The sequence below is a fragment of the Narcine bancroftii genome, chromosome 5 (assembly GCF_036971445.1).
Source record: "Narcine bancroftii isolate sNarBan1 chromosome 5, sNarBan1.hap1, whole genome shotgun sequence".
In the NCBI taxonomy this organism is placed as follows: domain Eukaryota; kingdom Metazoa; phylum Chordata; class Chondrichthyes; order Torpediniformes; family Narcinidae; genus Narcine; species Narcine bancroftii.
Window position 1 is genome coordinate 18432637 of NC_091473.1, and position 17449 is coordinate 18450085.

The window sequence follows — 17449 nt, forward strand, 5'->3', positions numbered from 1 at the left end:
GGTTGATGAGTGTAAATTCATTAGGTATTTGTGAAAAATGGGTGGTTGGTAGCATGGACTCCATGGGCCAAAGTGCTCATTCCCATACTGCATCTCTTTGTGCCTCGGGGCGAGGGGGTTCAAATTGGACAGCGACCCTCCTCGCACGTCTGCTCTTGGGCTTGGCAATGATGATAACGAGGGAACACTGCCGATTGGCAAACCCCAGGCGGCAGGAGGACGTGAGGAGGGACACACCAAAGCTCGGTGTAGCTTTGTGGGGGAAGGTACTTGCCACCACTGAACATTGAGGGGGCTGGAACCTGCGCAGCAATCACACCCCAACACTTGAAGTATGCAGCCGTCCAGTTGTAATGGTGCCTTGTCCATTAGTTCCTCTCTGAAAACTTCCAGTGCATAACGGGGCTACGCTACGATTACGATGCAAAGAACGCCCTGCCCCCCCCTCCCCCCTTTTTTTTGTATTTCTCGTAATAGATCGGGTGTGGAGAGGTTCGCCCAGCCAACTATCCGCCTCTCTTTCGAGGGGTCCCTGGAGAGAGAACCAAGTCTCCACTGCTGCAGTCCTTTTACTCCGACTGGTCACCACAGAATACACCACGGGCACGTTTAATTTGTCCTTGATGTCAGACAGAACGTTATTTTAACATCTCTTTCTTTTTCTTTGGCTTGGCTTCGCGGACGAAGATTTATGGAGGGGGTAAAAAGTCCACGTCAGCTGCAGGCTCGTTTGTGGCTGACCAGTCCGATGCGGGACAGGCAGACACGATTGCAGCGGCTGCAAGGGAAAATTGGTTGGTTGGGGTTGGGTGTTGGGTTTTTCCTCCTTTGCCTTTTGTCAGTGAGGTGGGCTCTGCGGTCTTCTTCAAAGGAGGCTGCTGCCCGCCAAACTGTGAGGCGCCAAGATGCACGGTTTGAGGCGTTATCAGCCCACTGGCGGTGGTCAATGTGGCAGGCACCAAGAGATTTCTTTAGGCAGTCCTTGTACCTTTTCTTTGGTGCACCTCTGTCACGGTGGCCAGTGGAGAGCTCGCCATATAACACGATCTTGGGAAGGCGATGGTCCTCCATTCTGGAGACGTGACCCATCCAGCGCAGCTGGATCTTCAGCAGCGTGGACTCGATGCTGTCGACCTCTGCCATCTCGAGTACCTCGACGTTAGGGATGAAAGCGCTCCAATGGATGTTGAGGATGGAGCGGAGACAACGCTGGTGGAAGCGTTCTAGGAGCCGTAGGTGGTCTAAAATAAGATTAAAAGCAATACCATGCGAGGCACATTCATCGGCCATTAAGCGACATCGCAGACGGTTCCCATCTATCACTACTATTGTGGGCGAGCTGGCGACTCCTCCAGTCGGTCCAGGTCCTCCAATATCCCAGAGGCCGTCGCGCACCCGTCACCTGACGCGCGAACGCTTCCGGTGTTGCAAGTGGCCGCTGCTTGGAGTTTCGGTGCTCGCTCGCTGGCTGACTCTCGGCTGCGGCCCTTTCTTTCCCCCGCACCCCCCCCCCCCCCCCCACATTTCTCGGATCCTTCCTGAGATTAGTGCAGGATGTTGGCGTTCTTCAACCGGTTGCTGGACTGGATCAAATCACTGTTCTGGAAGGAAGAGATGGAGCTGACGCTGGTGGGGTTGCAGTATTCGGGCAAGACCACCTTCGTCAACGTTATCGCGGTGAGTGCGGCCGGCCGGGCTGCTCGGGGCTCCAGTGCACCTCGTCTAGTCCAACTGTCTATTCTCAACCACCTTTTCCCTGTTCCGAATGCCTGCGTCACCGTTTTCCCCTACACCAAATCTCCTTTGCTTCCCGCCCCTACCTCAGAATCGACTTGGCTTTCCTCCCACCCCCACCCCAACGTGCCTCAGAAGCTACTTGGCTTTCCTCCCACCCCAACGTGCCTCAGCTTGACTGCCACCCCTTTCTGTGCCTAAGAATACAGTACACTCCATAATGTTTGTGTCAGACACTTTTTTCCCCCCTTTATTTGCCCCTGTGCTCCACAGCTTTACATTTCCAATTAAATAATTCACATGGGATTGAAGTGCACATTCCAGGTTATTTGTACACATTTTGGTTTGACCATGTAGAAATGACAGCACTTTTTATACATAGTCCCCTCATTTCAGGCACCATAATGTGTGGGACATTTGGCTTCTGAGGTGTTTGTGAATACTCTGGTAGGTTTAATTGCTTCATTGGTGCAGGTATAAGAGAGCTGGGCTTGCCTCAAAGTTTTGGTTCACTTTTGGAGTCAGTAGTTGCTATTTTTCAACATAAGTCCAGAGTTATGTCAATGAAAGCCAAAGAAGCCATTATGAGGCTGAAGAAACAGGAATGAAAATAAGAGACATCACCCAAAATTTAGGATTACCCAAATCAACAGTTTGGAACATGAAGAAAAAAGCGTATTGTTAAGCTCAGTAGTCGCAAAGGGTCTGGTATCCCAAGGAAGACCTCCACTACTGATGACACAAGAATTCTCATCATAATGAAAAAGATTCCCAAATGTATGTCTGACAGATTAGAAACACTTTTAAGGAAGCAGATGTGGTTCTATCAATGACCACTGTCAGCATAAGAATTCAGAAACAGAAATACAGAGGCTACACTGCAAGATGCAAACCACTAGTTAGCATCAGAAAGAAAGGCCAGATTACAGCTTGCCAAGAAATATTTAAAAAAGCCTGCTGAATTCTGGAAAAAGATCTTGTGGACAGATAAGACCAAGGTTAACCTGTTGAAGAGAGATTGCAAGACCATAGTGTGGAGATGTAAAGATCAAGATCTAAGCAAACCACCCTTGTCATGGTTTGCATCTTGCAGTGCAGCCTCTGTATTTCTGTTAACGGATCCTTCTGCAGACAGTAGTCATTGACATATCTACACCTGTGTACTGAAGAGTGTTTATGATCTGTTGGACGTACATTTGGGGATTTTTCTTCATTATGACAAGATTTCTTCTGTCATCAGAAGCATAGATATTCCTTGGAAATCAAGTCCCTTTGCAATTACTGAGCTCCCTGAGATACTCTTTCTTCTTAATGATGTTCCAAACTATTGTCCATTTTAATTGCATGTAAATTATTTGTTTACAAATTTAAAACTGTGGAAATAAAGGGAAAAAATAAGTAGAGGGCACTGTATGCTTGGCTTCTCTCCTCCCTTCCGTCTCTGAATCTGCACGCCTCCCACCGCCCTTTCCCGCCTTGAAATCTGCTGCTTGACACTGCCCCTACAGCCCCAGTCCCTTCCACATAATGTGTTGCTTGGCTTCCTTCACCCTCACCCCAGTCCTTGCCTCAGAATCTGCTTGACTCCTTTGAGGAGGTGTTTTTTTTTCAGAATCCACATCTGGGCTTCGAGAATATAGAAATTGAGCTGTCAGGAAAGACCCACTAAAGTTACAAACAACCTGCAAGTTATTAGAACTAATACTTTAGGTAGTAAGGTAGGAGAACATACTCTGAAGGATTAATGTCCATCACCAAGGTTTGCTTGGAAGCATCACTACTAGCTGCAAGGGTGGCTTTGTGGCATGTACGGATTAGAATGTATTGCAAGGAAGAAACCTGCATGATCTCAACCTCCCCAATTGGCTTCTGATTCACTATCTATGATATTTGGCAGCAATAATAATGATGTCATTGTGAGACTAAGTGCTGAGTTCACTTGTGAGGTGTGGTACTGTTGTGTTAATTGGGATAGATTCATAATAACTCTGCAGCTCAAAACTCTTCTCTAAATATCGTGTAAATCTTATATAATCCACCAGAATCTGCAACTTTATGGCCATATTTTGCATTCATTGTCAGCACATCCTGTAATATTGAGATGAATGTTAAGAGTAGAACCAAATGTACACAAAAATGAGTAACTAATCTGGTGAAAGTATTACACCTACTGTAAAACAGTGAAAACCACAACATTAATTCTGCTTACCACTTAAGACTTACCACTAACACTGATAGGAAGGATAAACTGTATTAAAATGAACATCTTTCCAAGGATACAATACCTATTTCAATCATTACCAATTCACCTAACAGAGAAATTCTTCAAGGAGCTAAAGAAAATAATAAGGAAATTTTTATGGAAAGGGGGGAAACCAAGGATAGCACTAGATAAATTAACAGAATGGTACAAACAAAGAGGTTTACAACTACCAAACTTTAAGAATTATTATAGAGCAGCACAATTAAGATACCTATCAGATTTTTATCAAACAAGGGAAAACCAGATTGGACCAGATTAGAACTAGATAAAATAGGGGACAAGATACCTGAACATACACTATACAAGTGGGATGATAAATTGGTGCAACGTAGGAATTCACCAGTATTGCACCATCTGCTCAACATTTGGAAGAAGATTCACGTAGAAAGGAATAAAATAAATTATCAACTACCAAAATTAATATTGACAAAATCAACTAATCTCTTTCACAATAAATAACCTTTCCTTCAGAGAATGGGAGAGCAAAGGAATCAAAAAAATAGAAAATTGTTTTTTGGGATATAAATTATTATCTTTTGAACAAATGAAGGACAAATATAATATAACTCACGATACAATGTTTGCATACCACCAACTGAAAACCTACTTGAAGGACAAATTGGGAAACAGTCTGAGGTTACCAGAAGGAAGCAATTTTGAATATGTGATTACAGACACAATGATAATTAAAAAATTTATAACAAACATGTACATCAAACTGCAAGAAAAGGAGAACGAGGAAACTAACTGTAAACCTAAACAAAAATGGTAACAAGATCTAAACATAAAGATAAAGAATGAAACATGGGAAAAGCTATGCTCCGGAACTATGAGAAATACAATAAACACGAGGTTACGCATGATACAATGTAATTGGTTACACAGGCTATACGCCACGCCCCAAAAGTTAAATAAATGGGACCCAACAGTATCAGACAGATGTTTTTGCTGTAAAAAGGAAACAGGAACAACAATACATGCAATTTGGACATGTGAGAAAGTGAAAAAATTTGGGAAGATCTAAACCAGATATTAAATAAAATCACAAAAAGCAATATACCAAAAACCCAGAGATCTTCCTTCTAAGTAAACATAGAAACATAGAAGATAGGAGCAGGAGTAGGTCATTCGACCCTTCGAGCCTGCTCCGCCATTCAACGAGATCATGGCTGATCTTAAAGTTCAGTACCCCGTCCCCACCTTCTCTCCGTAACCTTTAATACCCTTATACTGAAGAAATATATCTAATTCCCTCTTAAATCTATTTAATGAACCTGCCTCTACTGCCCTCTGTGGCAATAAATTTCACAGATTCACCACCCTCTGGGTAAAGAAATTCCTCCTCCTCTCGGTCCTAAATGGTTTGCCTATTATCCTCAAACCATGGCCCCGGGTTCGGGATTTTCCAATGATTGGAAACATCCCATCTGCATCCATTCTGTCCAGTCCTGCCAGAATTTTATATGTCTCTATGAGATCCCCTCTCAATCTTCTAAACTCCAGTGAGTACAATCCCAATTTGCGCAATCTTTCCTCGTAAGTCATTCCTGCCATTCCAGGTATCAGCCTGATGAATCGCCTCTGCACTCCCTCCATTGCAAGAACATCCTTCCTTAGATAAGGTGACCAAAACTGCACACAATACTCCAGGTGGGGTCTCACCAAGGCCCTGTACAGCTGCAGTAAGGTATCTTTGTTCCTATACTCAAACCCTCTTGATATGAAGGCCAACATACCATTTGCCTTTTTAACCGCCTGCTGTACCTGGATGCTCGCCTTCAGAGACTGGTGTACAAGTACCCCTAGGTCTCTCTGCACTTCTCCATCTCTTAATCTATTGCCATTCAAATAGTAATCTGCCCTCCGGTTTGTATTACCAAAGTGGATAACCTCACATTTATCCACATTGTAGTGCATTTGCCATGTATCTGCCCAGTCCCTCAATTTATCCAAATCACACTGGAGCTTCCTGGCCCCCTCTTCCGTGCACACAACCCCTCCTAGCTTAGTGCCATCTGCAAATTTGGAGATATTACATCCAATCCCCTCATCCAGATCATTAATGTAAATTGTGAACAGCTGGGGTCCCTGTACAGATCCCTGTGGCACCCCACTGGTCACCGCCTACCATTCAGAAAACGAGCCATTTATCCCAACTCTCTGTCTTCTACCTGCCAGCCAGTTCTCAATCCACATCAATACTTTGCCCCCAATCCCATGAGCCTTGATTTTGGAAGCCAGTCATTTATGCAGGACCTTATTGAAGGCCTTTTGGAAGTCCAGGTACACCACATCCCCTGGCTCTCCCCCATCTATTTTACTTGTCACCATCTCAAAGAATTCCAATAGATTTGTCAAGCACGATTTACCTTTTGTAAATCCATGTTGACTCCGTCTGATCCCTTCTCTGCTAGTCATATGCTCCGCTATTACATCCTTAATAATGGATTCCATCATTTTGCCCACTACTGATGTAAGGCTCACCGGCCTATAATTCCCCGCTTTTTCTCTACCCCCCTTTTTAAATAGTGGGGTAACATTAGCTACCCTCCAATCCATGGGTACTGATCCTGAGTCTATCGAGTTCTGGAAAATAATTCTTAAAGCATCTGCTATCTGAATGGCCACTTCCTTAAGTACCCTAGGATGTAGATTATCAGGCCCTTGAGATTTATCTGCCTTCAATCCCATCAATTTCCCCAAGACCATGTCCTTAGAGATACTGATTTCTTTCAGTTCCTCCCTTGCATTAGTCTCTATGTTTCCCAACATCCTTGGGAGGTTATTTGTATCCTCTCTTGTGAAAACAGAACTAAAGTAAGAATTTAATTGGTCTGCCATTTCCTTATTCCCCATTATATATTCCCCTGATTCCGACTGCAAGGGACCCACTCTGGATTTCACCAATCTTTTCCTCTTGACATATTTATAAAAGCTTTTGCAGTCGGTTTTTATATTTGCCGCAAGCTTACTTTCGTAATTTATTTTTGCTCTCTTGATTAATCCCTTTGTCCTCCTTTGGTGCATCTTGAACTGCTCCCAGTCATCGGTTGTGGTACTTTTTTTGGTCAAGTAATATAAGTAATAAAGAATTTGGACTTGATTTAGATGGAGCACAAAAAAGATTTATTATGATAGCCTTAGCTGTAGCAAAAAAATGTATAATGTCAACCTGGAAATTAGAAGAGAGCCTGAGAGTACAGCAATGGTACATAGAAATAAATAAATGTATTCCATTGGAAAAAATAACATATAATTTAAGAAATAATATCACAATATTCGAACAAATATGGGAACCATGCATGAAATACAATAGAGAAATCCTACCATGGACTTCCACCACCTAAAATGACAGAAGGAGAAGACAACGAAAAGAACTGACTCAATATGTAAAAGTAAAACACAAAAATTTCTATTTATTTTTATGAAGTGACGACATTGTTTAACGGGTTTAATGTAGCTTATAGATTGAATTTTAAATAAATGGGAAGGGGGTGTGAGGGAGGGAGGGAAGGGAGGGAGGCAAAAAGGGGAGAAAATGACACTATATTCAAGAAAAAAATATCTATGTATTTTGGTCAGTGTGGTTTATAGTGTGAAAAATAAAAAAAAATTTAATAAAAGTATATCATTAAGTATCTTTTAAGCATCTTTGAATTTTACCAAAGTTTATAAGTAATAGTTCATATAATAAACCTTGGAAAACTAAAAAAAAATTCTTGCTTCATCCTGGGATCCCCAGAATCACCAAAGCCAGTTGTCAGCCAGTTCATTTAATGAAAGCTGAGGGCACTGGTTGCAACTAAACATTGACAAAATCCTGACTGTGAACATGCTCTGGAATGACTAACTCCAGTCAAGCTGTCCAGGATAGCTGGAATTTCCTCACCCAATGATGTGTAAAAGCATCCAGTTATGTCCTATTGACAGAACTGTCTAACCTCTGCCACAAAACTTAATGGTGAATTATTGAGGGTATCACTGCTTTTAGGTGAAGTTAGGTTCTTGGTACCCTGTTATGGTTTTGTCAGGACCAAATGAGTGAAACATCATAACATCAGTCGAGCTGAATTTGAGAGGTGATTGTAATTTCCCTTGAGATCATAATAGCATTTGACCTTGTGTTGTATGAAGGAGCATGAGAAATATTACTGGAAATCTAGGGGAAAACTCTGCCCTGACTGGATGTATTTCTAGCACAAAAAATGATGTAAGTATCTGTTAACCTCAGTTTGCTCCCAGAATATGGGTGCAAGAATTACAAATGCCACTGTTCTCTCCCCACCCATCTTCACCTGCTCCATCACGTGCCAGTGAGGGTAGAAATAGGAAGTTGTGGCAATGAATGCAAGGCTGAAGAGTTGTTGCAGGGGCAGGGAAGGTCTGAACTGTACACAAAGGACAGACTGCATCTGAACTGGAGAGAGATCAAAATCCTGGCGAGCAGGTTTGCTAGAGCTGTTGAGATGGTTTAGTCAGGGATTGTAATGCAGCTGTAGAAAAGGAGGACACTGTAGAGGGAGTGTCTGCTGAGTCATAGTGGGAAGAAGTCAGAAATAGGATGCGAGCAATCACTGTACTGGGAATGATCTTTAGGCTCCCAAATAGCCCTCTGAACACTGAGGAATAGATAAGGCAATTTAGGAATGGTGCAGAAATTACAGTGTTATTGTTTTGGGAGACTTCAACTTCCCAAATATTGACTGGCACCTTCCCTCTGCAAGAGGGATAGATGGGGTAGAATTTGTCAGGTGCATCAAGAAAGATTCCTGACACAGTATATGGACCAGCTGATGAGAAGAGAGGCCATATTGGACCTAGTATTGGGTAATTAACCTGATCAGGTGACAGACCTCTTGGTGGGAGAGCATTATGGTGATAGTGACCACAACTCTTTGAGCTTTATGGTAGTGTTTTATTGGGGAAGAGGGGAATTACGATGGGATGAGGCAGGAACTAGTGAGAATAAATTGGGAACAGATGCTCATGGGAGAGAGCACAGAAGTAATGTGGCGGAGGTTTAGAGGCCATTTTTGCTGGGTTCAGAATAGGTTTGTCTCACTGAGACAGGGAAAGATGGTAGGAAAAGGGAACCGTGAGTGACAAAATAGATGAGGCAATGAGATGAGACATTAGATTTGGGAAGTAAAAAACAGGAAAGGCTCATGAAAATTATATAGTAGTCAGGAAGGGTAATAAGAAAGGACTTAAAGAGAGCTTAAAGGGGACATGAGAAGGGCTTGGCAAGTAGGATTAAGGAGAATGCCAATGCATTCTATGCGTATGTGAAGAACAGAAGGATAATGCACATGAAGGTGGGGCCGCTTAAGGATAAAGGAAGCAATATATTCCTGGAGGTGTAGGGGAGCTGGGAAAGTCCTAAATAAATACTTTCTTCAGTATTCACTAGAGACAAGGACCTTGTTCAAGGTGAGGTCAGTATAGAACAAGCTTATGTGATGGATGATGTAAGAGATTTGAAAAGAGGAAGTGCTAGATCTTCTTAAAAACATTAAGATTAATGTCCTTGGGGCCAGACGAGATGTACCCCAGGTTGCTGGGATATTGGCTATAATCTTTGGCACTTCCCATGTCGCCAAGGAGGATGTAGAGGATTAGAGAATGGCAGATGTGGTTCCCTTGTTTTAAAAAAAAAGTTATAGGAGAATTGTGGGAGTTGTATAGACCAGTAAGTCTTGCATCAGCAGTGTGCAAACTATTGGAGAGGATTCTTAAGGAAAAGATTTATGAGCATTTGGAGAAATGCAATCTCAGGAATAGTCAGCATGGCTTTGTGAGGGGAAAATCATGCCTCCCAAGCCTAACTGAGTTTTTTGAGGAGGTTACAAAGGAAATTGATGAAGGTAGGATGGTAGATGTGGTGTATATGGATTTAGTAATGTTTTTGACAAGGTCCCTCATGAGAGACTTATTCAGAAATTCATGAGAAGTGGGATCCATAGAACCTTGGCAGAGTGGAATAGTGGATAGCAAGTATTCAGTCTGGAGGTCAGTGATTAGTGTAGTTCTGCAGAGGTCTGTTCTGGGACCCCTGCTCTGTGATTTTTTATAAATGACCTAGATGAAGTGGAAAGATGGGTCAGTAACTTTGCAGCTGATACGAAGGTTAAAGAGTTGTGGATACTGCTGAAGCTTGTCATAGATTATGATAGGATAAAGACAGAATGCAGAGTTGGGTGGAAAAGTGGCAGGTGGAGTTCAATCTGAGTAACTGTGAGGTGATACATTTGAAAGGTCAAACCTGAAGGCTGAGTACAGGGTTAATGGTTGGATACTTAACAGTGTGGTAGAACAGGGGGCCTTGGGAACCAAATTGTATACCTCTGAAGGTTGCTGTGCAGGTTGATAGGATAGTTAAGAAGGCCTATGGGATGCTGAGCTTTGTAAGTCAGGGGATTGAGTTCAGGAGTCATGTTGCAACTCTACAAATCTCTGGTGAGACCCCACTTGAAGTATTGTTTTCAGTTCTTGTCATCTCATTATTGCAAAGATGTGGAAGCTATCGAGTGCAGAGGTGGTTTACCAGGATGTTGCCTGCATTGGAAAGTAAGACTTATGATGCAAGGTTTTGTAAGTTAGGACTTTTCTCTCTGGAACGAAGAAGGATGAAAGGAGATTTAATGGAAGTCTACAAGATGCTGAGAGGCATAGTTAAGGTAGACTGCCAGTGCCTTTTACCCAGGGTGGGAAAAGCAAACTCCTCCAAAGGGAGTAAAGTTTAGAAGACACAAGGATAAATTTTATTACATAGGGAGTTGTGAATGGCTGGAATGCCTTGCCAGGGATGGTGGTGGAGGCTGAAACGTTAGGTGCATTTAAGAGACTCTTAAACAGGCACATGGATGAAATAAAAATAGAGGGTTACGAGGTGGGAAGGGTTTCATTTCTTTTGGAAGGAATATATAGGTCGGCACAATATTGAGGGCCGAATGGCCTGTAATGTCCTATAATGCTCTATGTTCCATGTTTTCTCAGTTGTATTTTTAATTTTAGAATATTCACTTTGGTGATAGACTCCATTTGCAACACGTCATGACAAAATAAGTGTATTTTAATATGTGCTGCTAATCATGTTTGTGCCAAATAGTGTTTGTGCAATGCAAATGACTGTCTCCAATTATTCAATGGCTTTAGCATCTTTTCCTCTACCAACACTATTGAGATTGTTCTTGAAGCTGATTGGAGTCATGACATTTCTAAGAACAAGGGAGAGTCGAAATATCCTTACTTCTTAAGCCTGTTCATTGTTTTTAAGATAAAAGTTAGGAATGAATACTGTCCACTGCTGAAGTGCATCTCCAAGTAGTTCACACTAAGTAATCAGCTTGATTGATGCCCTATCCACTAAATATTAATTTCTCTATCACAAGTAAACAATTGCCACAGTGAAATCCATTCACAAGACCTCTTTGATAGCACATTTGAATCCCTCCCATGTTGTGCCACCTTGACATGGAAACATATGATCATATTCCATCTCTGGTATAAGTTCTGTACTCAACAATACTTTAAGGACTGTAACTGTTCAGACACTTGTGGGCAATAAATTCTTCCTTTCCCAGTCAAGCCCACATTCAGTAAATGATTTTAAGAAAAATTAGAACAGTCATAGCAAAATAATGGTTAATTCTCTTTACCATGCTAGCATATCATTAGGTACCCTAAACATCACAAAGCTGCCTCAAAATACTTCTTGATCATGTGTACGATAGAACAGCCAATTCAAGAAATTCCTCTGAATAAATTCTTTATTGCTTTGGTTTGTATTGGATGATCCATAATTCAGAAAGTTGGACTCTTTGTTCTGGAATTTTGAGTTGGCTTCAAGCTTCTCGGCATTAAAACTCATACTTGGTGTTTTCTAAGCAGTGCCTATATTTTATCTAATGACCAATTTAGGCAATTAATTTTTTGAAAGTTTGTTTACAGAGCGGTGTCCTTGTTGCAGTTTCAGCCACTTTGACAATGACAGTTAAGATTTGTGCTGGATTTTAAAGCATGGGAAATACTTAAGTTGTAGTATTAGTATCCTTTTAACTATCTCATGTATTGGCTATTTAAAAATTGCTTTGCATTGTTTAAAGGGCAGGATTTGAATGCTAAATAAAGTATAGATGCTTCTTTCCACTTCCCTTAGAACCTTTGCCTGAACTAGCACTTCCTAACATTTCTTCACATGCTTCCATTTAGCTGCTAAATTTGCATATGATGTGTGCGGGTAACATAAATGCACATGGCAATACGTGTCATGTAACTTTGCAATCTTGCTGAGATCTACAAAGCCCTCAGCCCAAAAGCATTACAGGTGTTCCAAGACATCCTGGAAGACATCTGGAACACAGAGGACATGCCTGACGACTTCCGTGATGCCGTCATCATGGCTTTCTAGAAAAATAAGGGAGGTGAATCAAACAGCAGAATCTACAGGGGTATCTCACTGCTGCCAATCGCAGGCAAGATTTTCGCCCGCATCCTCCTTAACAGATTTGTCGCTTTCTCGGAAAGGAATTTCCTGGAGGCGCAGTGTGGCTTTCAGCTAGAATGGAGAACGGTGGACATGTTGTCACATGCTGTCCAAGGTCTGGAGAAGGGCGTGTACATCAGGTACTGACTGGACAGCTCTCTCTTTGACCTTTGCCTCTTGAACACACAGACGAAGCCCAGTAATTCAAGAAACGCTTTTTGCTGATGACTGTGTGCTGTTGGCGCACAAAGATAGTGATCTCCAGTTAATGCTCAGACACTGCTAAGCTCTTTGGCCTAACCATCAACCTGAACAAGACTGAATTATCCCATAAATCTGTGCCAAATACCAACATCAGAGAACCAAAAATCACTGTTGACAGCACCCAGTTGACAAATGTAAACAGCTTCAAATACTTGGGGAGCATCGAGTGGTGCGTCTTTGGATAAAGAAATTGACTCCAGAATCAGCAAGGCCAGCCAGGCCTCTCCACAAAGCTGAAAGTCTACAGAGCTGTGGTCATCTCTTCTCTCCTATATGGGTGTGAGACCTGATCTCTGTACTGACGTCACATCAAACAACTGGAGAAATTCCACGTGCGTGCCATCTGTTCCATCCTTTGCATCCGTTGGCAAGGTGGTGTCTCCAACCTGGAGATCATAGATCGCGCAAAGTCCACCAGCATTGAGACCCTGATCATTGGAGCCCAGATGCAGTAGGTGGGGCACATCTTCAGAATGGATGACCGCTGTATGCCTCGCCAGCTGCTCTATAATGAACTGAAGACCAGAAGGAAGCCTCAAGGACGTCCACACAAGCACTATGATGATGCTGTGAAGGAAACCCTCCGCTACTGTGGCATCCAGCCAAGGGAACTAGAAGCTGCGGCTGCTGACAGATCCTGTTGGCGAGCCCTGTGCTACGAAGCCTACACCGGTTTTGAAGGCAGGCACTGCCAAAAACTGATGGAAAACATTGAACAGCGTCACAAAGCAGCAGCCACGGTTAGACTTTGCACTTCTAGACTGCGAGTGCAGAATCACTTTCATGTCCACAGATGAACTGCACAATAATGTCTTCTTTGAACTGAAGAACGGACAATGAAAACCTGATTGTATTGTAGTCTTAAGGTTAGAAATTGTTGGCCAACCCTCAGTTTGGATATGAAATGAAAATTTATTGTTTTGAAATACTTTTTGATCAGCAGTTTCTTTGTTTCTGCATGAAATCTTTCATCTGCTGAAAATGTCTGTGTTGAGGAAGGGAGAAAGAATGAGTTAACATTTCCATCTTTATCATGTTCTTTTATTGTTTTGGCTTCTGATTACCTCATGTTCCCTAAATAAATCAATAGACAGGTTTGGCTGAAGAAAACTACTTCAAATTTTTTAGATCAGTGCTGTAATTAAGGTGAAAATTGTATTAGAGTCTCGTTCTGTAAAATTGGACTAATTTTTAAAATTGCTTCTTTGCAGTAAACCTGTAGATGTATAAAAGTAACGAGACTGCACTAAAAACAATTTTATAATTCTGAAACACTACACAATAGTGGGTATTATGACAGACAAAGTTGAAGAAAATATATATTTTTTAATTCGTGCAATCGTAGGCAAACCAGTCTCTTTCATATTTAGGAGTCTTGAGCTGCAATAAATAAAATTTAAATTGTTTACATCACCATGTCCTACAAAAACTAAAGGCTCATGGAACATCTGCTCTTGTAATAGAATACTTAAGTAAAACCTCTTGCAATTGGAGTCTTTTTCCTATGATACTGCAGCCATGTTATGGATACAATCAGAATTAAATACTGAAGTATCCACAATAAACTTGTCTTACTGTCATTCATTGCCTGTAATAATTTCTTGTGCTTCAACAGTAAGGCTTCAAGTTGTAATTTTAATTTGTAAAGAGGGCAATTTCTGTTTGTGGTTCTTCAGGAGCCTACAAGATTGAAATTATTTTTCCACTGGAAAATATTGAGCGAGTTTGGAGATGTAGGTGAAATGTAATTGTGCCTTTGTACTTGGTAATTGGAAAGTGACCTTTAGAAGTTAATTTTCTTGGTAACTGATGGTTAGAGAACCCATGTTCTTCAAGATTTATTGCCACTGGAAGGTGCTGCATTTGAAATCGTGAGCTGAGAAATGGCTTGCTTGATGCAATTAACCACAATTGTAGTATGGTATTCATTAACAACCGTGACATTGAATTAAACAATCAAGTGACCTAAATAATGTCATTTAATTTTGAAATTGAGTCAGGCCAGAATCTTTCCTTTAATGACCATCTCCTTGTCCCTTGTGACCTTTGTATTTGACTAGTTAATTTTGTTTGTGGTCATCATAGGTTCAATCTGTTTGTGTTCTGGGATGCTGTCAGGTTAAATGGACATTCCATTGCTTAGAATGAAGATGTTATTCCTCTCAAACTAGTGATTGACCATCTTTTCTAATCACTCATGGGCAGCACAGTTAGAATAGCAGTTGGCATAACGCTGTTATGGCCTCAGGGATCAGGTCGTGGGGGTGGGGTGTTCAAATTCTGCGCTGTCTGTAAGGAGTTTGTGTCTGTGTGGGTTTTCCCTGGGGGCTCTGGTTTCCTCCCACCATTCAAAAACATATTGGGGGTTGTAGATCAATTGGGTGCCACAGGCTCATGGGCCCAAAGGGCCTGTTACCATGCTATATGTATGTGTAAAAAATGTAAACATTTGTATATAAATTTAAATAATGAGATTTTAAGGATGGTAGATTTGGCTCTGTTGATAATTGGATTTTACAGGGGAGTATCAGTTGTTAAGTCTATGCCTCATAACTGGCAGCAATTCTGCGGCATTGCAGAAGGCTTAATGTTGCAATGAGCTGTTTGCGGGATTTGCAAGTTTCCAGCAGAAAAGCATATTTGCACTGGGTAATTGTTTAAATAACCTGTTGATCTTACTGTCGATTAAGAAGAATCAGAACTTTAAATGGGCAAATGATTGGATGGGGAACCTGTTTTTCCATTTTGTGGGGATTAATATAGATGAAGAAATTCATAGGATTAAGGATCTTGGCTGCTTAAAGGCTTCTCCTGACTGATGAATCTGTTAATGTTTCAGGTCGAAGAGCCTTAATCTAGAGTCTATGTCACACGTCAAACTCTGGCCCGTGGGCCAAATTTGGCCAGCGATTATAATTATATTTGGCCCGCAAGATCATACTAAATATATATTAGAGTTGGCCCGCTGGCCGCCGCGCCAGTATAGCGCATGCACACTGAAGGTGAAAATGAAGACGCCGGAGGTGTGGAGGGATCTCAGAGTTCCGAATCCCGGGGATCGGAGCGCCGCACTCAGCCCGCCCGGCTCCCGGACACACAGACGCGGCTGGAGTTGGGGACCATCCTCGCTGGGTCTGCGCTTCAGCGGCGACGCCGGACCGAACGTCTCGTTGGCGATGCCTTGCTCCGTGCGCGGCGGACCCTGCCTTCTGCTCCTTCTGTTGGAGACGAGCCCGGCACCGTGAGATCGCAGTTTAATCCCTCTCCAACCATGGGAGGTGGGTGGGAGCAATGCGCTCTTCTCAGCCAATTCCTCCACCGCCCCGGACGCCGGCGTTTCAACGGGGGGTTCGGGTGCCTTCGTCAGGCAACCGACCTGTTGGTCCAAGACAAGGGGAGAGCGTACAAACTCCACACAGACAGCACCTGAACTCGGGTGAACGTGGAGCTGCGACCCCACATTCCACATCAGGACTTTGTGTAAGATTGGGAGCAGTGAGACGGAAGCTTATTTTGTTCCTGTGATTTAAGCCTTTCTTGGGGTGGGGGGGGGGTCCTTCTCTGACCACTTGCCTAACAATTAACCTAATCAGACGTGGAGTTACCACAATACAACAGTTCTCAACCTTTTTCTTTCCACTCGCGTCTCTGTGCCATTGGTGCTCTGTGATTAGTAAGGGATTGCTTAAGGTGGTCTGTGGGTGGAAAGAAAAAGTTTGAAGACCACTGCTTTAATCATCCCTCATTGACTCGTCATGTGCACGGTTTCAGACGCTAAAGGAAATGGGACAATGACAATGAAAGAGTTTATCCAAAACTATTATTAAACATTTATTTTAATAAGAAAAAGTTTAACATTACATATGTTGAAAGAAGAGAAAACATGCAGATGTTGTTGAAAATTTTCAATAAATATTTAGTTCGGCCCTCGACTTAGTCCAAGTTTTTAATTTTGGCCCTCCGTGAATTTGAGTTTGACACCCCTGGTCTATGTGATCCTAGTCATAGAGTCAATGGAATTTTTCTCTGTTATACTGTGCCCTGTGAGTAAGGAGACCCAAGTGTGTATGTTCAAGATTCAATTTATTATCATAGGAATAAAACAGAGTCATATAGGAAATTTCTTTTTGCCTGTTGCAAGGCAGAGAGATTCATGACCAGCAGGAGTTGTCTAAGCACCTCTTACCATCAAACTTACAGTCAGAGAGTACCTGAGCTCCAGATCCGAAACTCCAACATGGTCAGGAATCCTTCAGTGCCCACAGCACCACCTCGCATTCTAGTTCCAATACCTAGTACCCCTTTAACCAGTTTGAGCCAGTCTCCAGCAGCCCATGGCTTCCACAGGTTCCTTGCCTTGAATCTCCAGCAGCCTGCCACATGCACTGGTCGCTCAGTTGCAGAGCTCCCTCATTGGTCTGCTGCCATGTGCACTGTCCCCATGGGTCGTCATCTCCGCTTCTCCTTCTCAGGCAGTGCATGATCTTCCTGTCCTCTCGTGTCCTGCTCCAGTTGTTCACTTCCCCGGAGTCCGCACCACCTCGTGCATGCTGCTGGTTAATAGGCGCCACCATCTTGGGCGCAGACTCGCGATCGTGAGATTTCAACTAAAACCACCGTTGGCTCCCTCAACGGGTTGTTCAAAGCTTGCGTGGAGCTGACGGCAGTCGACCGGGCGGCTGGACCCCAAGGGAGCGCTGCCG

General features: G+C 42.7%; 1 protein-coding gene across 1 annotated transcript in view; it reads left to right on the top strand.

The window, feature by feature from the left end:
* The first annotated feature begins 1435 nt into the window (after positions 1-1435).
* The window catches only part of LOC138763182 (ADP-ribosylation factor-like protein 8B-A), a 78574-nt gene continuing 62560 nt past the window's right edge, over positions 1436-17449 (top strand). Inside the window, exon 1 of the mRNA XM_069936930.1 lies at positions 1436-1677. Coding sequence (XP_069793031.1) covers positions 1555-1677 — 123 coding nt within the window. The 5' untranslated portion in view covers positions 1436-1554. The remainder of the gene's footprint in view (positions 1678-17449) is intronic.